Source organism: Arachis ipaensis, chromosome B3 (genome assembly GCF_059453495.1).
Source record: "Arachis ipaensis isolate K30076 ecotype BB chromosome B3, ASM5945349v1, whole genome shotgun sequence".
In the NCBI taxonomy this organism is placed as follows: Eukaryota; Viridiplantae; Streptophyta; class Magnoliopsida; order Fabales; family Fabaceae; genus Arachis; species Arachis ipaensis.
Window position 1 is genome coordinate 44,712,698 of NC_142438.1, and position 22,295 is coordinate 44,734,992.

The following is a 22,295-nucleotide window of genomic DNA, read 5'->3' on the forward strand; positions in this document are numbered from 1 at the left end:
TAGATAGATTTAATGGTTAGTTTTTCTCTCTCACGGACTTGATTTGATATTTGAGATTATTTTATTTTAATTTAATCTTTTTTTCTTTTTCATTTAAAAAAAATTAGCCTCCAATCCTCAACAATTGACACATAAAGACAATATGTTATGTTAATTTTCTTGCTAAGCACCATAGAATCTCCCATTACTTTTTTGACGTCACTCTCCCAAACTAATACGAGACCCCTTTAAATAACAAAAATTTCGTATCGTTGAACATTGTTGATTGACAACGAGCCCATGCAGCCAATAATTCACATACCCAGATGATTCCTAAGTGTAGAACCAAACTTTGTTGTTTCTTAAGAAGGACACATCATCACGATTCACCTTAGTCCATCCACTCGGCGACTTCAACCATGCCAAATAGAGAAGTTGGTCTCTCAATAATTGCAAAGTATTAACAATAGCTTCCACATCATGAATCAACCGACAAGTGCTAATAACAACCTTCATCGAACACCATCTCTCACTAGGATTGCAGGTATCCTGGTTTCTGTGCCTCTAAATCCACTACAATTCCACAGCGGTGACCATCTCATCCTCCCTCATCGATGCTTGAACTCAAGATATGAAATTAATAATCATTGTTAAAATATCAATCAAGAGATGGTTCCAAATTTATCTAGCTTTATGACAAAGAGAGCAAGTAATTGGTAATTTTATCTACCTTTCTGCTGCACTTGTGATAGATATCACTCTTCTCTATGTTCCGTCGATGACAAAAGCTCATTGTTAGAAGCATATCAAGAGCACCTAACCATATTTGAAATTTTACTTTCTTCGGCACATTTCTACGCATAACCAAAGCCAATTAGAATTATCACTTCCTTGAACTCTCTAATTCACCAGCTAATGGCAACCCCCTTTCACTGTATAGTCCTTGGTTGAGCTTCCATGCCAATACCAACTAGATTGGTTATTGGTGGACCAACAAGGGTAAAGCTTCATGATGTGATCCCTCATCACTTTGGTATGGGAGTAACAAGGTTGCTAAAATCTCATCTTCCATTCACACCCAAACATCTCCAATAACTAAATCAAGATCAACAATGTGAACAAGAGGTAAAATATAACATATTCTTTCACTCGGTGAGCAAGCATCATGCCAAAAAAAATTGAAACAAAGGCTAGGTATCCTAACAAAAACCTTTCTTTAAGCAAGAAAGAGCAGCTCTAATACTTTTCCAACAAGGAGAGGTAACATAAGAATAGGAGAATTCAGATCATTACAATTCTTCAAGTATTTGCTCTTAAAAATTTGAACCAGAACTTATTTTGGCAAGTTAGAATTTGCCATACCACTTACCCAATAATGTATTATTAACATAACCGTTATCTCTTATCCTAAGTCCTCCCTAATTCTTAGAATTAATGACATTGTTCCATTTTATCGAGATAAGTATCTACCCTCCTGAGACCCACTATCCTTCCACAGAAAGTGTCTAATAATAGAGTTAATTTTATCACAAGTATTTGAAGAAAAAATGATAAACTTGCATTTTATAAATAGCAATAGACGAGACTACTGATTTAATCAAATACAATTTGCCGACTATGTTCAAAAGATGCCCCTTTCAACTAAGCAGATGACTTTGAATTATTTCAATTAGCTCTTGAGTATATTTCATTCTAACACGGGGTGATTAAAATTCACACCAAAATATTTTCTCAAATTATGAAAAAATCAAATAGAGGAGACACTAATAAAGATCTCTCTTCTCGCATTAGAGATAGAACTAAAGCCATAGCCTTAGACTTTTCAAAATTAACTTTCATACCCGTTAGCTTGCAAAAAAAATCAAGAACCCTCATAAAGGTTTTCACTTGACTTTTTTGCACTTTATAAAACAACAGAAGGTTATCCGTAAATATAAGATAAGACACTTTATGCCCACTTGGAGAGACATCAACCGGATTCCACTCCCCAAGAGAAACTTTATGAGTAATTAAGTAGGCTTATGAGGACATAAAAATTTAGGGCTGGAAGTGAGCCGAGCTGAGCCGAGCTAGACCAAGCTCAAGCTCGGTTCACAAAAATTGAGCTTGGCTCACGGCTTGGCTCATTAATAATCGAGCCTATTTCTTAAACTCAAGCTCGACTCACCGAAAGCTCACGAGCTGGCTCGAGCTCACGAGCTGGCTCAAATAATAGAAACATAAATATATAATCTATAATCCTATATCAATAAATTATAATTTATATATTTTATAAAATATTTAAAAAGATCAATTTTATATATTGTTATCTATCATTAAATTATAAATTTTTTATTTATGTCCTATATCAAAATTATATGTAAAAATTAAATATAAAATTTTAAATAATTAAGATCATTAATATATATATATATATATATATATATATATAATCGAGTCAGCTCACGAGCTAATGAGCTGAGCTTATCCAAGCTCAAGCTCGGCTCATTTAATTTATAAGCTCAATTCCAAGCTCAAGCTTGGCTCACTAGCTCACGAGCTTAGCTTATCGAGCTATTAACGAGTCGAGCTCGAGCTAGCTCATGAGCTGGCTTGACTCACTTCCAACCCTACATGGGATTCCCTTGTTGTAAACCTCTTCTCGGATTGAAGTTTTCCAGCTTGTTTCCATTCTACAGGATAGACAGAGAAGACGACCTAACATAATTCATAATCAAGTGAGTAATGCTGCCAGGAAACCCAATTTGAAGTGTGTGTTGAAAAAACATCCAGTCAACTCTATTATAAGCCCTTTTCAAATTAATCTTAAAAACTAAAAAACTCACTTTAGATTTTGATTTATTCAATGGAAAATTCCTTAGCAACAATGATGTTGTCTGTTGTAAAACCCAATTAAATAATAAATAATAAATTAATTATGAGTGAAGAAGGTTAAAAACTTAAATTTATAATTGGGAGAGATAAAAATATTTAGATTACGAAACTAAACACTTATTTTAAAGGTTTTGCCCCAAGGTTAGGCCAAACGAGCCAAAAATTACAATGGACCTTCATCGAGCCAAAATCCAAGTATATAACCCCACATTGTAGCCAAGTTCAGCACTTTACCCATTTCATTTGAAGGAGAGCTGCTGAAAGAGGGAAGAGAAGGAGAGAAGAGAGAACGTTAGAAGCACTATTCATCACCATACTCTTTTGCTCATAACGTTCAAACCGTAGCTCCGATGGACAAGCCGTTTATGGCCACACGTCACTCTCCTCATCCACTTCGATTCTATCTAACTATTGTGGTGAGTAAATTCAAAATTCCTTATTTATTTTGAATTCTTCACTATTTCACATTTTTGGAAAAAATGGTGTTGAAATCTTGTGATTTTGGTTCTTTAGGAGTACTTTAACATGGATTCCAAGTGGGTTTCATCCCAAATTCAAGTGGGTTAAGGTAAGAAATTTTTTTTCTTTGAATTTTTCTAATTTTATGAACCCTATGTTGAGAAAATTGTAAGTTTTTTCTTTGATTGTTGTGGGTTGGTGCCTCATTGATTGCTGGAAGCTTGGGTTGATTATGGAGCTTTTGATTGGAGGAGAATTAATCACGTTTAGGTCCATTCCATTTGGTGAGGGAGGATTCAAGGGTTTGGAACCTCCGTCTAATAGGTATGGGTTTCGGTTTTGGGTAGGTATAATGTAAAATTGTGTGAATGCCTAAGTTAATTGCCCATAGGATAGGATTGAAATGGAATTGATTGATGTTGTGATTAATTGGTTGTTATTTGTGAATTAAGTGATATAAATGTGTATATGAATTAATTAATTATGAGTTGTGGTATGATTGATCATGTTAGTGACTGATGTGGAAATTGGGTCGGAGGCCATGATAGGATGAGGAATCTCCTATTTGGTAAGTTGAGGTAAGTGGTGTGAATTGTTGTATGAGAATGAGATGATTGATTTTAGTTTGATTGTGAATTTTGGATGCATGGCTGTTTGTTAAGGTTCGAATGAAAATTTGGTAAATTTAAGTGTTGAATGATTAAGAAGGATAGAGAATTGATAATCGAGAGTTGAGAATGTCTAGAAATGGTTTGGGGATGGTTTATGTTCCGAGGGTTACCTAAAACTGTAGGTCGATCTCGGATGAGATCTTCTGTGCTGGTCAGAGATGACGTGTCCGACTTGTGGACGGTGGCCGGAGCTGTCGCGTCCGACTTGTTGAACTGGTAATGCTGCTGATCCTTTGTCACCGAAGGGTGGTGGTACCTGCAAGGGACTCCGATGCTTAAGTTAGCAAGGGTATTAAGCAGGTTTTTAGTAGAATCAGAGTCTGAGTTATACCTGGGTGCTCCAGTATATTTATAATGGTGTGGAGTGACCTTTTTCTGGAGATAAGATAGTTATCTTATCTTATCTTATCTTTGAGTGAAGTCATCTTATCTTCAAGGGAACCGCCCTTATCTCTATAGGCTTGGGCCGCCTTTTGGATTTGGGTCGTGTTCCTCTGTTTGGGCCCTTTTTGGACTTTCCTGGTAATTTGGCCGAGCTCTTGGAGAAGAAGTCGGATAGTCCTGACCTGAAAAGGTCGGTTGGCTTGTCGTCAATCATCCCAGGTTGGACAGCTCGACCCAGGGTATGAACAGTACCCCTGCTCGAGTGTGGTCTTCCTTTTGAGGTTGAGTCCTTAGTTTTAGGACTTCAATCCTTCTCTGGAGAAGCCAAGCTTGAGCATTTGTTGATCTCTTTTTGTAGAGCTTCCCTTTGAATGCGGAACGTTTTTCTTCTACCTCTTTAATTTTTGAAAACAGGCATTCCTTGCCTTGGGAACGTGCGAGGGTTTTTAATGCCCCATTAACTCCTTAATGCTCCGTTACTTTTGCCTCCCGCTTTCTTATTTCATTTTTGAATTACACCAAAGCTTTCTCTTTTCTGTTTCTCTTTCTCTTGCTTGCTGTAACTTCCCCTTTTCTCTTTATTCTTCTGTTTCGTTTGGCTCGCCTGGGACTTTTGTTTTTCGCATTTTCACGCTCCTCTCTGTGGCGCCATTGGTGGTTGTTAGTGCTTCACTTGTTTGAAAGGTGATTCCTGGTCTCGCTTCCCGTCTTCAACCTCTTCAGCGTTCATCGTCTCCTTCCTTTTGCAGGTTGGTTTTCTTTCTTCATTCTTTCCGTACTTATTTTTGAAAAGTTTTGATCTTTATTTTGTGAAAGTTTGAATCTTTTCTGCTTTTGTCGTGTCTCTGGTCAAATGTGTGCTCTGAGAATTCCTTTGCTGTGCATGACTTTTTCGTGCTTCCTACTAGTTAGGATTTTGATTGCTGATGTTATCTTCTGATTGTATCTTCTTGATTTGCACCTTTGATGATTTCCATTTTAAAATGCTGAACCGTCTGACTTTGAGAGAAGGTTGTGCCCTTGATGATTACCTCTTTGCATGTTTTGATATTTTCTGATGATTTTACGATTTTCTTCTCGGAGTGTTGCTTGTTGGAAGAGGGTTATTTTCTTTGCTGAGAGTTTTGTTGGGATATAGCCTTGTAGATTTTTCTGAGTCCTTACTCTGTCACTGCCTCCAAAGGATGCCCCTGAACCTTGGGTTGTGTCCTGGGGTTTCCTTTTGTTATTGTGTCTGTTTTTGTCCGAGCTGTTTTCTTTGTTATGCCCGAGTTGTTTATTTAGTAATCCTTCTCTCTTTTTCTTTGCTGTAGGACTAATTGATCATGTCTTCTCGTAAAAATATTGTTGAGACGTCTTCCAAGGTCCCTGAGGGTATGTCCGACTGGTTGGACTCCATCGTCCTGATGTGTGTTTCCGTAGTTAATTCTGAGTATATCGTGGAGCTTAGAAAACATCACCGGGATGCGAAGAAGCGTTCAGCCACTTCAAAAATATACTCTCAGAACCTTTCGTACTCAGCAAACCTAGAGAAGGAGAACCCATGTACTTATACCTAGCTTTGACCACACAAGCCATGGCGGCAGTCCTTGTCCGAGAAGAAGACAAGACTCAACACCCAATATACTTCATCAGCAAAGTACTCCAAGGGGCGGAGCTGAAGCACACCAAGTTGGAAAAGTTGGCTTACGCCCTACTAACCTCATCTAGAAGACTAAAACAGTACTTCTAAGGGCACGTGATCATCCTAAAAACCGACCAGGCCATTCGGCAAGTCCTCCAAAAACCCGACCTCGTGGGAAGAATGATGGCGTGGGCAATAGAGCTGTCCCAATACGACTTACAATACGAACCCAGGCAGGCAATTAAAGCCCAAGCCATGGTAGATTTCCTGGTAGAGGTCACAGGGGAGGCTCCCGACATACCAAATACACGGTGGAAACTCCACATTGATGGAGCGTCCAACCAAACGTTTGGAGGGGCTGGGATCATTCTCGAGAACTCGGCAGGAGTAGCTTATGAACAATCAATCAAGTTCCATTACCCAGTCTCCAACAACCAGGCAGAATACGAAGCCCTGATAGAAGGGTTAGTATTAGCCAAAGAGGTCGGAGCATTAAGGGTAGAAGTTAGTAGCGACTCCCAGATTGTTACCTCTCAGATAAACGGCAGCTACCAGGCCAGGGATACACTTCTACAAAAATACCTGGAAAAGGTAAAAGAGCTATGCAAATGCTTTGAGGAAGTCATAATTCAGCATGTCCCTAGAGAGAGAAATGCTCGAGCCGACCTCCTTTCCAAACTAGCAAGCACCAAGCCCGGGACGGGAAACAGATCCTTAATCCAAGGGCTAGCAACTGAACTTGCAATCATCCTGTGCGCAACCCAAATACCGAACCCCCCCTCTTGGATAGATCCTACCCTCCGATATTTGGAGCATGGCGAAACTTTCGAGAATGAGAAAGAAGCACAAAACACCAGAAGGGAAGCCTCCAAATATGTGATCATACAAGGACAGCTGTACAAACGAAGGCTCCACCATCCCTTACTCAAATGCCTACGCCCCGACCAAATGGACTACGTCTTAAGCGAATTCCATGAGGGATGTTGTGGTCATCACATCGGAGGAAGATCGTTGGCAAGAAAGATCATTAGAGCAGGATATTACTGGCCCACAATGATGTCGGACGCCCAATAGTTCGTCAAAAAATACAAAAAATACCAGGAAAACGCCAACTTCCACAAAGCTCCACCTGAAGAACTCAGCCTGATGATGGCCCCCCGACCTTTCGCCCAATTGGGGGTCGACCTCTTAGGGCCGTTCCCGCCTGGGCCTGGACAAGTAAAATACTTGATAGTAGCCATAGATTATTACACCAAATGGGTAGAAGCGGAACCACTAGCTAGCATATCTTCAGCGAATTGCCAAAAGTTCATGTAGAGGCAAGTGGTCACTAGGTTCGGAAGCCCAGAAACCGTCATATCGGATAATGAGACACAATTCACCGACAAGAAGTTCAAAGAATTCCTAGCAGGACTGGGAATCAAGCAAAAGTTCTCCTCAGTCGAGCACGGATGAATCCATATTTTACAATATATTTTGGTTTGATTTGAGTGGATTCCATCACATAAACCCACATTTATTCACCTAACTAGCATGCTTTTGAGATTTCTTCCTAAATTGTGCTTGAAAGTGAAAACATGCTCTTTTGTGCTTAATTTAGTCAATTTTATTCAATTTAATCCCATTTGGTGCCTTGATGTATTTGTTAAGTGATTTTTAGGTTTCCAAGGCAAGTATGGGTTGAAGAAGTGAGAAAAAGAGCATGCAAAATGGAAGAATTCAAGAAATGAAGGATTTGGAGAGCTGCCACCCCTGACATCTCTGTACTAAATTGGTCATAACTTGAGCTATAGAGGTCCAAATGAGGCGGTTTCAGCGGCATTCGAAAGCTAACGTCCGGGACTTCAAAATGATATGCAATATGCTCTAGTGGACATAAGTCGAAGTGTGCGTACGCACAGGTACTTGTGCGTATGCACAAGTCAGGATTCAACATGTGTGCAGACGCACACATCTATGCGTCCGCACAGGTCCCTGTTAAACCCTAATTTTGTGGTTTATCTTGTGCTTAATTTGAGGGATTTTATCAACTTTTCTCACATTTATTCAATGAAATAGCATGATTTTGCAATTCTCCCTGAATTTGTGCTTAAGTGTGAAAACATGCTTTTTAGGCCTTAAAATAGCTAAATTCAATTCACTTTAATTCCATTCGATGCCTTGATATGTTTGTTGAGTGATTTCAGGTTCATAAGTCAAGTATTGGATGGAAGAAGTGAGGAGAAAAGCATGCAAAGCGGGAGAACTCATGAAGAAATGAAGGAACCGCAAAGTTGTCAAACCCGACCTCTTCGCACTCAATCGACCATAACTTGAGCTACAGAGGTCCAAATGAGGCGGTTCTAGTTGCGTTGGAAGCTAACATCCGGGACTTCAAAATGATATAAAATTTACCATAGTTTCCTGATGTCTAGGGACGCGCACGTGTACTATACGCGTGTGCATCGATGGAGCAGCGTGGGTCCACTTTAAGCAACTCGTTGGGGGGGGCAATTTCTAGCTCATTTTGTGCCCAATCCAACTCATTTATGATGCTATTGAACCCAAGGATTGAGGGGGAAATGAACCAAGTAGTCATAGTTTAGTTTTCATCATGTTTTAGGATAGAATTCTAGAGAGAGACTCTCTCCTCTCTCTAGATTTAGGATAGAAATTATGGTAAAGTTAGGTTAATCTCTCTCAAATTTCTCTTTCAATTCATGTTTTGATTTTAATTCTCATTATATTTTAGTGTTCTATTATCTTAATCTTCTTAGTTTCTCTTGTTAATCTCTTATTTTGCTCTCTTTTGTGTTAATGAACCATTGTTGGATCTTGATTTCCTTTCAATGCAATTTTATGTTTCCATATTTCTTTTATGTTGATCTTGATTGTTATTGTTGATTTCTTGCTTATGTTAGTTATGGATTCCTTTAATTCTTGTATTTTATGATGTTTACTTTTCTTGCACGCTAATTGTTTGATAAAATGTTTCCTTTAGTTTTTGAGTAGTTTCCTTCACTCTTGGCCTAGGCTAAGGGAATTTAGTAACTTTGAGTCATTGAGTCTCATTGAATTGGTGATTTGAGAACCCTTGGTGATCAATTTGATATCCATTGACACTAACCCACTATTAATCTAATTAGTAGATAGGTTAGAACTTATGGGTTGATGTTGATCAAGCCATTTGATATACTTCAACTATAGAAGTACACTTAATGAGCTTGGTTCCTCATAATTATCAATATTTAGTTTGTAGACAAGGATGGTGATCTCAAATTACCTATGTCTAGCCAAGAGTTCTTTTCCCTTATTTTATTAGTTCTTGTTATTTTACTTTCGTGTCATTTACTTTGCGCTTTTATATTTTCTTGCAAATTACAAAAATCAAACCCCCTTGATCTTCATAGCCAATAATTGAGCACTTCATTGCAATTCCTTGTGAGACGACCCGGAGTCTAAATACTTCGGTTATTTTTAATTGGGGATTGTACTTGTGACCACCAAAATTTTTTGCATGTGAGGATTCTTTGTTGGTTTAGAACTATACTTGCAACGAGATTTCATTTGAGAAAATTCTAAACCGTACAAGAAATCCGAGCATCAAAATGGCGCCATTGCTGGGGAGTTGCAATGGTGTTGTATTATTGGCTATTGTATATATGTTAATATGATTATTTGCTAGTTTTTGCTTGTTTTAGGAGTTAGTTTTTATTGGTTCTTACTAGTATTTATTTTTATTTTCTCTTGTTACTATATAAATTCTCATTCTCACTTTGGCTATGAGTTTGGCTCAAATTATGTTGTAGGGAATGGGAACTATAATGCCAATATGCATCAAGGATGGAACAATCAAAGGTGGGAGGAGCCTCAAGGGATTGATCACCCTTCTTGACAACAACAACCTCTGAATTCTTATGGGTATAACTCTCATCCTAATGCATATCAATCTAATGGATGTGGTGACCCTTATTGTGATTGTCAACAACCACCACCATATGCCTATGAACCACCTCCTCAACATAATTTTGCACCACCTTACTCACAAGTCCCTTTTCACCAAACACCTCCATATGACCCCAACCCATATCCACCATACCAACCACCTTATGAACCATATGAACCATATGAAGAACCACCCCAATTCTACCACCAATACCCTCAAGAACCACCACCTCCATATTATCACCAAGATGAATCACCTCCCATGTATGATAACTTTCAACCACATAATGAATTTCCCTTTCCACCACAACCCTCCATGGAAGAACACCCATATTCATCCATCCAAGAGCCAATGGATCGTCTCAAGGAAGCAATAGATCGGCTTCAAGCAATAATCCGTCAAAAGGAGCAAGAGGAAGCCCAAAAGAATTATGAAGCTATCGAGGCTAACCTTGCCAAAATTAAAGCCAACTTGGACTCATGGGACTCATGCAACAAGCAAAGCATCTCCACGGATGAATGTGAGAAATAAACCGAAGAAAGGAGCATGAAGGAGATTTTAGAATCTCAACATGAGGACAAGGAGATGGGGTATGTCTTGCAACAAGTGGAGGAGGAAGAAATTGTTGAAGAAGAAGAAGTGGTTGAAAAGTTAGAGGAAGTTGAACAAGAGGTGGATTTCAAACTTGAGAGTACTTCCACACCAAGTGACATTGTTGATGATTTTGTGGAAGTTGTTGAACTTTCTTCCAATGAGCTTGAATTTGGTGTTGAGGAGGATAATGCGCAACCTCCTAAGCATATAATGAATGATGAAGAATTGGAAGAAGGTGAGCAAATAACAAATCTTCCTCTTGGAGATGAGCCCACACCAACACATAATCCTTTGGTATTTGAGGAATCTTCTCCTCTTGAAATTGAGGTGGATATTGAGACAAGTTCGACATTACCTCCAAGTTGTGATATGAAGAATGGAGAAGTGCTAGAAGAGGTTGGTGAGGAAGTAATTGGACATGAAGAGTCTTGTCAAGAGGTGAAGGTGGAAGAAGCTTGCCAAGAGATGGAGGTATTCAAAGAAGAGCATAAGGAAATGAAACTTACAAGACCATTAGAGACGTCCCTTCCTAAGTCACCATCCAACATAACATTCAAGTGGGTAAAATTCTTATCTCTAATCTTTACTTTCGCACTTGAATATGGTTTGATTGAGACGGATCAAAAACTTAGAGCTCTTTGTGGGGTTAAGAGCAAAAGAGAATTTATTAGTGGGTGGAAATGCCAATCAAGGTTCCTTATGATTGGAAACTCAAAGTCTAAGTGCAATGGTTGGTATAGTTCTCAACTAAAGGGGTCTAGGAAGATGCTTTGGTGTTTACTTGAGAATTCGGATCACTTCTCACCCAATTGGAATTGTGATGATCAACTTGAAGATGGGTGTAGAAACAAGATTTAGGATCCGGGAATATATGAAGACCAATTTTGAAAGCCCTTAGCTTGTGTGGAACTTCATCAAAGCTTGGTGCCATTGATCTTGAATTTTGGAGCTTACTTGAAGTCCAAGCATTGGTGGAAGTTTCAAGATGAGTTCAAGCATAAGCCACCATGACAAGGAGCTTCCCAAATATCCAACTTAAGGACATAAACTAAAAGTGCTAGGTGGGAGACACCCCACCATGGTAAACTCTTTCCATTCTCTTGTAAATATAATCAATGGATGAATTGGGTTGCCATTGTTAGGTAGTTTTCTTCTTTGCATACTCTTGTTTTAATATTTTGGTTGTTAGTTAGTTTGATTAGATTTGTGCCTTATGTTGTAGCTTAGTTGTTGTTGGGTAGTATTTTGCTTGTAGTATAAGTTTTGTTTTTAGTGTATTTGAAAATTTCACAAAAACCAAAAAGATTTTTTGTTAAATTTGATTTTTGATTGTTTTAGAATGCTTGTAGATTAGAAGTGTGCCCTGTTTTTGAAAAAAAAAAGGGGCATCCGCGCGCGAGCATGCTGTGCGCGCGCGCGTCGGTGGTGCATCTCACACTCCTGGTACAAAGACCAGAGAGTTGTGCCAAAGTTGTGCCTATTCTGTGCCCGCGACCTGACGTGCAAGCGTACATGACGCATCCGCGTCGGTTGCCAACTTCATCAAGCATGCGCACGCGTACTGTGCGCGTCCGCGTCGCCTGTCCCGCCTGCCCACCCACGCGCACGCGTGCATGACGCGTCCGCAGCGCAAAAAAAAAGAGTTTTTTTTTTTCTCATTTTCCATTTTCTTTTGTTCATTGCATTCGCATACTTTTATTCTTTTCATTTTCATTTTATTTTTATAGCTTGTTTTTACTTTATTTTTTTATGAGCTTCTTATTTGAATAATGGTGTTGAATGCTCTTACTCAATTGTTGAGAATTTCTTGGTTAATCTTGGTGCTTCTTGACTTGTTTGATATTGTTGGGTGATGAAACTTTTAAATCAATGCTTAATCTTGTATGACTCTTATATTCTTTGTGCATTGATATGAACTTGCATGTCTTTCATGACCCACTCTTTCTAGTCGAACTTGATGCTTTTGAGTGCTCTTCATGCTTTGACTTTACTCTTGCATCAAGTGTTAGTTGATATGCCTTAGCTTATATTGTTTTCTCACTCACATGTTGTAGCTACCATGTAGTGAGAACCTTACTCTTATTTGGCATTAGCCCTCGCCTATGTTCTATTTGTTTTGATATCTTTGTTGTAGGCTTAATTTTCTTTCTTTTTCTTTCCTTTTAGGTTGGCCACCGAAAGAGGACAAGGAAAAGCTTCTAAATGGGGCAACAAGCAAGTCCTTCCGCACAACCTTTTGGAGGAGCTCATCAATTGTAGCAATCCGTCCACCTTGCTCTTCTTTGCATGCACCGAGGACGGTGCAAATTTCTAAGTGTAGGGAGGTCGTCCGACCGACCTCCATGGGTAACAACTCCCTTTTTCAACACCAAATTTTAATTTTTGTCTTTGTTAGATTAGTTGTAGCATTGCATGATAGATTGCATGTTAGTTAGAATTTGTACATATTTTTACCACTTCCTTTTTATGTTAGGACTACTTGGTTAGGGTGATGATTTCTTTTCCAAGAAACTGTTTTTAGGGCACCCTACCAATTTGAAATTTTTTTTTTGTGTTGAACTTGCTTGAAGAATTTATTTTGGAACATGGTTTTTGAGCTAAGAACACAAGCATGTGAGTTTTGAGCCTAATTGTGTGGTTACATCATATAACCACTTATTTTCATTCTTGTGTGCATTGTTCTCTTTCTATGATTGTAATCTTTGATTTGCTTGATTCTATATGTCCATTATTCCATGTATATATGCATTTATATGATTGAGGCCATCATTTCATATAGCTCACTTATCCAAATAGCCTACCTTTCATCAACCATTGTTAGCCACTTTTGAGCCCATTTAATCCCTTTTGTTCTTAATTATAGCACATCACTACCCATAAGCGAAAACCAATAAATGTCCTTAATTTGGATCTTTGATTAGCCTAGGCTAGTGAGGGTGTGTATTATTTGGGTATGGAAAACTTGGAACATTGGTTGAGGTAAAAGTGTAATTTTTTTGTTGAAAATATTGGGAATTGGGTACATATTCATGCACTATATATAAAACCATATGCATTGATACGATTGTATATACTAAAAAAATGATAAAGAAAAAGAAAAAGAACATATATATATATATATATATATATATAAGAAAAAAAATATATAAAAAAATAAAAAAGAGAAAAAGAAATAAAAAGGGGACAAAAATGCCCCAAAGTAAAGTTAAATAAAAAATCAATGCATATGGAATGTGAATTAAAAAGAATGCATGAGTATGTGACAAAGTGGGAATCATGGGTAGCTAGGTTGTGTACTAGAATTGTATAGGTTGCTATATGTGTTAGGTGAGAGTTTAGGCTAATCAAAGATGCAAATTTTAAGCTCACTTAGCCATATATGCATCCCTACCTTGACCCTAGCCCCATTACAACCTATGAATAAGTCCTCATGATGAATGTATGCATGCATTGAATAATTGTTGATTGTTAGATGAAAAACAAATCATAGAAAGCATGATTAGAAGAGAATTGAGTGATCGACCCTATACACTAGAGCGACTAGAGCGGATACACTTCCGGTGAGGGTTCGATGCTCAATTCCTTGTTCCCAGCTTTCATGAGCTCTCTTCTTGCAAGTCTGTTTGAAATTTATTTTGATATTTGAATTGGTAGGATTCATGAATCATCATATGATCTTAGCCCGACTTGTTTATACATGCTCTTGGAGATTGATTTGCTTTTGACCAAGTAGGTAGAATCATTTTGCATTTAGCTACATTCATGTAGATAGGTGCATATAGTTTGTTTGCATTGAATAAATGTTCATACCCTTTTCTTGTCCTTCTTTATTCTTAGCATGAGGACATGATTGGTTTAAGTGTGGGGAGATTTGATAAACTCTAATTTTGTGGTTTATCTTATGCTTAATTTGAGAGATTTTATCAACTTTTCTCAAATTTATTCAATGAAATAGCATGATTTTGCAATTCTCCCTGAATTTGTGCTTAAGTGTGAAAACATGCTTTTTAGGACTTAAAATAGCTAAATTCAATTCAGTTTAATTCCATTCGATATCTTGATATATTTGTTGAGTGATTTCAGGTTCATAAGGCAAGTATTGGATGGAAGAAGTGAGGAAAAAAGCATGCAAAGCGGGAGAACTCATGAAGAAATGAAGGAACCGCAAAGTTGTCAAGCCCAACCTCTTTGCACTCAATCGACTATAACTTGAGCTACAGAGGTCCAAATGAGGCGGTTCTAGTTGTGTTGGAAAGCTAACATCCGGGGCTTCAAAATGATATAAAATTTACCATAGTTGCCTAACGTCTAGGGATGCGCATGCACATTGTACGCGTGCGCATCAATGGAGCAGCGTGGGTTCACTTTAAGCAACTTGTTGGGGGCGATTTCTAGCTTATTTTGGGCCCAATCCAACTAATTTTTGATGCTATTGAACCCAAGGATTGAGGGGGGAATGAACCAAGTAGTCATAGTTTAGTTTTCATCATGTTTTAGGGTAGAATTCTAGAGAGAGAGACTCTCTCCTCTCTCTAGATTTAGGGTAGAAATTAGGGTAAAATTAGGTTAATCTCTCTCAAATTTCTCTTTCAATTCTTGTTTTGATTTTAATTCTCATTATATTTTAGTGTTCTATTGTCTTAATCTTCTTAGTTTCTCTTGTTAATCTCTTATTTTGCTCTCTTTTGTGTTGATGAACCAATGTTGGATCTTGATTTCCTTTCAATGCAATTTTATGTTTCCATGTTTCTTTTATGTTGATCTTGATTGTTATTGTTGATTTCTTGCTTATGTTAGTTATGGGTTCTTTTAATTCTTGCATTTTATGATGTTTACTTTTCTTGCACACTAAGTGTTTGATAAAATGTTTCCTTTAGTTTTTGAGTAGTTTCCTTCACTCTTGGCCTAGGCTAAGGAAATTTAGTGACATTGAGTCATTGAGTCTCATTAAATTGGTGATTTGAGAACCCTTGGTGATCAATTTGATATCTATTGACACTAACCCACTACTAATCTAATTAGTAGATCGGTTGGGACTTATAGGTTGATGTTGATCAAGCCATTTGATATACTTCAAGTATAGAAGTACACTTAATGAGCTTGGTTCCTCATAATTATCAATATTTGGTTTGTAGACAAGGATGGTGATCTCAAATTACCTATGTCTAGTCAAGAGTTCTTTTCCCTTATTTTATTAGTTCTTGTTATTTTACTTTCATGTCATTTACTTTGCGCTTTTATATTTTCTTGCAAATTACAAAAATCAAACCCCCTTGATCTTCATAGCCAATAATTGAGCACTTCATTGCAATTCCTTGTGAGATGACCCGGAGTCTAAATATTTCGGTTAATTTTTATTGGGGTTTGTACTTGTGACAACTAAAATTTTTTGCATGTGAGGATTCTTTGTTGGTTTAAAACTATACTTGCAACGAGATTTCATTTGAGGAAATTCTAAACCGTACAAGAAATCCGAGCATCACTCGCTGGCAGCGATTTTTGGGCTCCCAAAATCCAATTCAACTCATTTTTTGAAGTTATTTAAGGCCAAATTGAAGAAGGATGAAGGGGGGCAATTAGGGTTAGCTTTTGTTATGTTTTCTCTTAGTTTCTAGAGAGAGAAGCTCCCCCCTCTCTCTAGAATTAGGTTAGGTTTAGTTAATTTCTCCTTAATTTCTATCTTTAATTATTGTTTTAATGTAGTTTCCTTTATGTTTTCATACTTTTCTTGTCTTTCTCTTCTTTATTTCTCTTGCAATTTCCTTTCTTTTGCCATTTTTATGTTATGAATACTCTATGTTAATTTTACTTTCAATTAATGCAATTTATATTTCATGTTCATTTATTGCTTTCTTTAGTTGTTGTTATGATTTTCTTGCTTTGGTAGCTTTAGAATTTATTTTAATGCAATTTAATATTGTTTTATTTTCATGCACACCAAGTGTTTGATAAAATGCTTGGCTTAGTTTTTACTTAGTTTTTCCCCACTCTTGGCTTAAAATTGATGACTTTGGTGATCCTTGAGTTATTGATGTCCATTCTTATTTGATATATTAGAGTAGTTAGTTGATTTGGTTTTTCTTGACTCTATGTGACCCCTTAGTGTTGACATAGGACTTAGGGATTGAAATTAACTATGCCTATTTGACTTATCTTCGATGTAAGGTTGTCTAAGTAGGATTAACTCTTCATAATCATCATATGTTTGTGGTTAATGACTAGGATAGGTAGCCTTAGCCTTCAATTACTTGCCAAGAGGTTTCTTGCATTTTAAGTTTCCTTTACTTGCATTTAATTGCTTTGACTTTTATTTGCTTTGATGTTTAATTTCTTGCATGTTTAGTTTTCACATTCTTGATTGAAAAATTGAGTGTTTGGGTGGAATTGAGTTGTGGATGTCCATTCCGCATTGTGTGAGAATAGTTAATTGGTTTGGTTTCCATTTACGCTAGTCTTTCACTAAGTAATTAGTGAGTTGACTAGGACTTATGGATTGAAATCAATTATGGCTTTTTGACTAATTCTCAAGGAGGATTGATTTATTTGGATTGATTCCACACAATTTCCATGCTTGTGGTCCATAACTAGGATAGGAATCCTAAACTCCCCAATTCTTACCAAGAGTCCTTTAATTGCTTTCCTTTAATTTCTTGCATGATCATTTACTTCCTTGCCATTTACATTTCTTGCCTTTCTTGGTTTCCATCTACTTTCTTGCTATTTACATTTCTTGCTCTCTTACTTTCATTCCCAATTCCCCATGTTCTCTCCCATAGCCAATAATTATACATTTCATTGCAACTCCTAGGAAAGACGACCCGGGAGCTAAATACTCTCAGTTATTTTGTATTGGATTTAATATTTGATTGATGGTCAATTTATTGGGTTAGGACTATACTTACAACGCCAATTCTATTTTGATAATCAAAATTCCTAACTTATGCAAATCGGCCATTGTCAAGCACCCCCAAACCAACGGCCAGGTAGAGACAGCCAACAAAGTCATCTTAAAAGGGCTAAAGAAACGACTTGAAGGGAAGAAGGGCTCATGGGCAAACGAGCTAGCCTCAGTCTTATGGTCCTACAGAACCTCCCCCCAATCATCTACCGGCAAAACTCCCTTCCGACTCACATACGCGGTCGACGCAGTCATCCCAGTCGAAGTCAGGGAGCCGAGCCCAAGATTACTCATTGGAGGGGGTAGCGAGGCAGTCGAAAAGGATTTGATTGACGAAACAAGACAAATGGCACATCTAACAGAGACAGCAATCAAGCAAAAGATAGCCCTAAGGTACAATGGCAAAACACTGAAAAGAAGTCTCGAAGAAGGCGACTTGGTCTTACGACACAACGTCATAGGTCCACCAATCCCGGGAGAAGGAAAATTGGCCGCGAACTGGGAGGGCCCCTACAAGGTAAGAGAAGTCCTCGGCAAGGGCGCCTACAAGCTGGAGAGGTTGGATGGAAGCGAGGTACCGAGAACATGGAACATGGCAAACCTAAAGAGGTTCTACTCATAAGAAGAAACAACCACACGATCTAATGACCTCGACCCCTGCACTTTGACTTCCTTTGCATTCCTTTTTTACTCCCATCTCTTTCACTTTATTATGTATTACACCACTTTCTTTGTTTTAGGTTCTACATATGCGTATATAATAAGTTTGTCTTTTTGGATTTACGTCAAAAAAACGATGAAAAACAACGAACAGTCAACCTAACGGAAACCCGGGACTGATCACCCCGGGAACCAAAGGGACCCAGAGCAAAAAAAAACAACTCGAAGCGACAAGCAACAAAAACGGTAAATAGCATAAAAACGGTAAACCAAAAGGCCGCGACGGCCCGAGTAAGCAAAAACTAACAAAAAAAAGGGCAAAGCCACGACGGCCCGAGCAAGCAAACAATAAACAAAAAATGGCCTAATCAAAATAAAGTGCCAAAGTGTTCATTACAACTAAAAGGTTCCTTAAACAGGACCAAAGATAAAAACAAATTACAAAAGGTAAAGCAAGGAGTACAAAATATAAAAGAAGTATCCATCTTAAGGCTTGAGGATATCAACAATCTTCCCGTTCTCAACTGTCTTAAGAGCTCCAACCTGAGAAAGATCGAGCTCAGGAGCTAGCACGGCCACTTGGAGCTTAATCCCCTCCTCGGTCAGCTTCACGGCCTCCCGGGCCCCCTTTGCAATCTTCTTATTTTTCTTCTTCAAAGTAGCTATCTCCTGACGAGCAGTCACTGCCGAGCTCTCCGCCAACTTCAGCTTTTCCTCTAATTCCTTGGCCTTCTTCTCAGCAGCGGCAGTCTCACCACGAGAAGTGTTCAAAATCTTTCATCAAGGCGAGGTCCCGATCCACAAGCCTATTGATCTCTTTGGCATCTTCCTCAGCCTTCTTCTCCTGCTCAGACAACTTTGTCTTCAGAGACTCCTCCCGAGATCTTGAATCTGTCAGGTCTTTCTGGGAGTTCCAAAGTTTCCCTTCCAAACCATGATAATTTCCTAAGACAGGTTTCACCTTCTTGGCAATAGCAGCAGCTCAAAGAAGACTGCAATAGATACACCTCGCCTGCCCAGAGAGGTTGGCATCCCGGAAAAACTCTTCAGTACCAAGAAGCAACTGGGATTCGATGAAACCCCCAGCATCGAAGTTCTTTTCCATAACAGAAAGGACCTTCCCGGAGTCCCGCTTCCTCTTCTTCGGGTTGCCAACGTCCTTCAAGTCGTCATCACCAAACCCCAGATCCTCCTCGTCAAAAGGAATCTCTGCCTCCACACTCGGGTTCCCCGAGGCATTCTCAGGAGGGACTTCAACCTTCTCCGGCTGGCCTTGATCAACCCCGTCAACCCGACCACTGCCTTCCCCAGCATCCTCCTGGTCCTAACTTGCCGAAGGATAAGGTTCATCAAGTCAGCCAGGGTAGTCTTCCCGCCAGCCATGGAAAATGCAAGCAAAAAGCAAAGGTGTGAACAATAAAAGGGCAAACACTGAATAAAATACAAAAAGGTAAAGAACTCACCAACATACGATCGACCGGCCTCCCGATCCCCCATAACCATACGAGGGTTAAGATTTTTCTCGCCAAAAATGGCCAACAAGATGTCGGCGATGTTACGCTCTTCCGAGCTCAACCAATCATAAGATATTTTTATCAGATAATCGGATCCCGCTCCGAAACTCCAGTAAGTCGGGATCCGCCTTTCCCCTTCGGTGGTAAGCCAGAAGGGTTGATGACCCTCAATTGGCCTAACCTTGAAAAAGTAGATTTAAAGCCATGAAAGGAGTCCTCAAAAAGGCCAAAGATCCTGCGACCTTGTTGGGCCCTGAAGGACATATACCCTTTCTTCGTCTTCCCCTGCCTAGAAGGGTTCGTAAGAAAAAAAAGGTAGAGAAAAATATTTACAGAGATCGGAAGCTCCAGATACTCACAAACCATCTCGAAGCATCGGATGGCAGCCCAGCTGTTCGGGTGCAGTTGCGACGGAGCAACATCACAACGGTTTAGCAAACCCATGACAAAAGGAGAAAAGGGTAAACGAACTCCCAAGGTCGTGAACATGGGTTCATAAACCCACAACCAGTCAACAACTCGTGGAGCCGCCAGGTTCTTCTGGCAAACACGCTCCCGACTAGCAAGAACATAAACTTGATACAACGCTTCCTCGGGGCCGCCTCCACACAAGAGTCCAGCCTGGCGCAGATCCTGGAGGCTCTCCTTTGTGACCTTGGAAGGGGTGTCCTTCACGTCGGAAGAAACCCAGGCATAATGATCAATAAAATCAGCTATCGGCCGCTGAGCCTGATTCGGAAGAACGAGGCGCTCGTCCATACCTACAGCGGGGGCACCACTTAGTCAGAACGGGAGGTCGGGAACCCGTAAAGCAGTAAAACAAGATGCAACCAAATCTACCTCCTAGACACCCCTATGCTAACCCAAAACTTAAGCTAAACCCAGAAAAGCCCAGTGGCAACCCCTCTAAAGGAAGAAGAAGCGAAAAGCAAAAAGAAACCCAAGCATGCACAAAAAACGCACAAAGGCACCAAGGGAAACCAGAAAAAGAAGAAAAACTATAACAACATACCAGAAAAATGCAGAATCTGAAAAAATTGATGGAGAAATCCAAAAGAACCAAGCAGCAGCAAGAGCAGGGAAGAGAATAGAAGCAGCGGCAGTACGAGAAAATAAAGGAAGAAGGAGAGAAAATAGAGTTATGAGGGAGTTGAAAGATAAAAAGAAGGCAAAAAGCGTAACCTCCGAGGAGAAGCGCCAAAAGGCAGGGGCACATTCGTCATTTCGTGCAAATTTTAAAATCACGAAATGATGGCATTTAATGCCCAGCACAGAAGCCAAGGAGGCAGCACCAGGGAGAAGCGAGATGACCACGCGTGGAAAACACGAACGACATCAGCAAGCTCCCGAGAAGAGGGATACATACATCCCGACTCGGCGAGTAAGTCAAACGCGCCCAGTCACGAGCTTCACACCTCAAGATTGACGCGTTTGGGGGCACTGTTACGGACTCACACGATCCAGCCCAACAACCTGGCGAGTTAGTTCCCCGCGCCCGACCCGAAGCGCGTGCAACCACGCCCAGTAAACCGGTCGGGTCAGTATCCTCGGGGCAACACCCGAAACCTCGACCCAAACTTCGGAACGACCTGCTCCCCTCACGTGGACAGGGACAGCTCACAAGTATCCTGACCAGTGGGCTAGGTCATTTATGGGCCCGCCCAGCACAGTATATAATGGGAGAGGTCAGCTCTCCCCCCAAGGTACACATCACCTTACCTAATTTGGCTATCATCTCGTACGGACACTGACTTGATCGTCGGAGCGTCCTTATAGGTGGCCACCCCCCTCGCCCGTTCTAACTCCGGTTTTGCCAGTTTTCGGTTCAAGCCCGAAAACCCGCACCAGGTCACTCCAGGGTCTCACCCTCTTGTCCTTCCACCATCTTCCGACCCGTCGAGTACCTGAGATCTTCAGGTAACGAACAGTTTGTAACTTTAATATAGATGTAATTATGATTTTGTTGTTTTAAATTTTAATGTGGACTTGATTTGATAGTTTTTATATTATTAGTATGTTTATTAAATATATTTTTTTTTTTTTTGCATATAAGGTTGGATAGGATCAGGTGTAGGATTTTAGGGTGCAAATAAAATTATGTTTGAGGAGTTTTAATCTCATAATATATGATAGAGTTGAATTTTAGAGGAATTTCTAACCAGCAAATAAGATTATGGTTGATCCTAAATTTTACCCTATCCATTTCTAGTCCTACGACCTAAGCTTAGAGAAATTACATAATTTAACTTTTTATGGAATCGATATAAAAACTTAAAAAGTATATTTCTATATATTTAATAATAAATTATAAATTTAGTAAATAAATTTAAAATATTAAATCAAAGCTAACAATTTTAAACTTAATAGTAATGCATTGAAATTTAATCTAAAATAAATTATAATAATATTATGTATATACTAAAAATCACCTATTAAAATAGATATTTGTATAAAATATATGTTAAAATATAAAATATATATATATTTAATATAATTTAAACAATACATATATTTATACACAAATATATTATGGCTGATTTGATGATTGATTTTTTGTGCGCACATGACATGTTAAATAAACTATTAGTCTGTTTAGATTTTAAATGTATTTTGTGAAAATCATCGTATCATTTGCCATCACTTGGGCTTTGAAGGAGAAGAGAGGTTGTTGAAACATACATGATATATGCGGGAAAGGCAACGCTTTTATAGA

At 38.9% G+C, this 22,295-nt stretch overlaps 1 protein-coding gene across 1 annotated transcript; it reads left to right on the top strand.

Moving 5' to 3' along the window:
- The first annotated feature begins 10,879 nt into the window (after positions 1 to 10,879).
- Positions 10,880 to 18,030, top strand: LOC148570469 (uncharacterized). Its single transcript, XM_088507053.1, has 2 exons — positions 10,880 to 10,981; positions 17,401 to 18,030. Exons 1-2 carry the CDS (start codon positions 10,880 to 10,882, stop codon positions 18,028 to 18,030), a joined length of 732 nt encoding a protein of 243 aa, XP_088363179.1.
- The last annotated feature ends 4,265 nt before the right edge of the window (positions 18,031 to 22,295 follow it).

Coding starts and splice junctions, on each gene's coding strand:
- LOC148570469 (XM_088507053.1), top strand. CDS start 10,880: ATGAAGAATGGAGAAGTGCTAGAAGAGGTTGGTGAGGAAGTAATTGGA. Junction 10,982..17,400: donor AAGCTTGCCAAGAGATGGAG/GTATTCAAAGAA, acceptor TTATTGGGTTAG/GACTATACTTACAACGCCAA.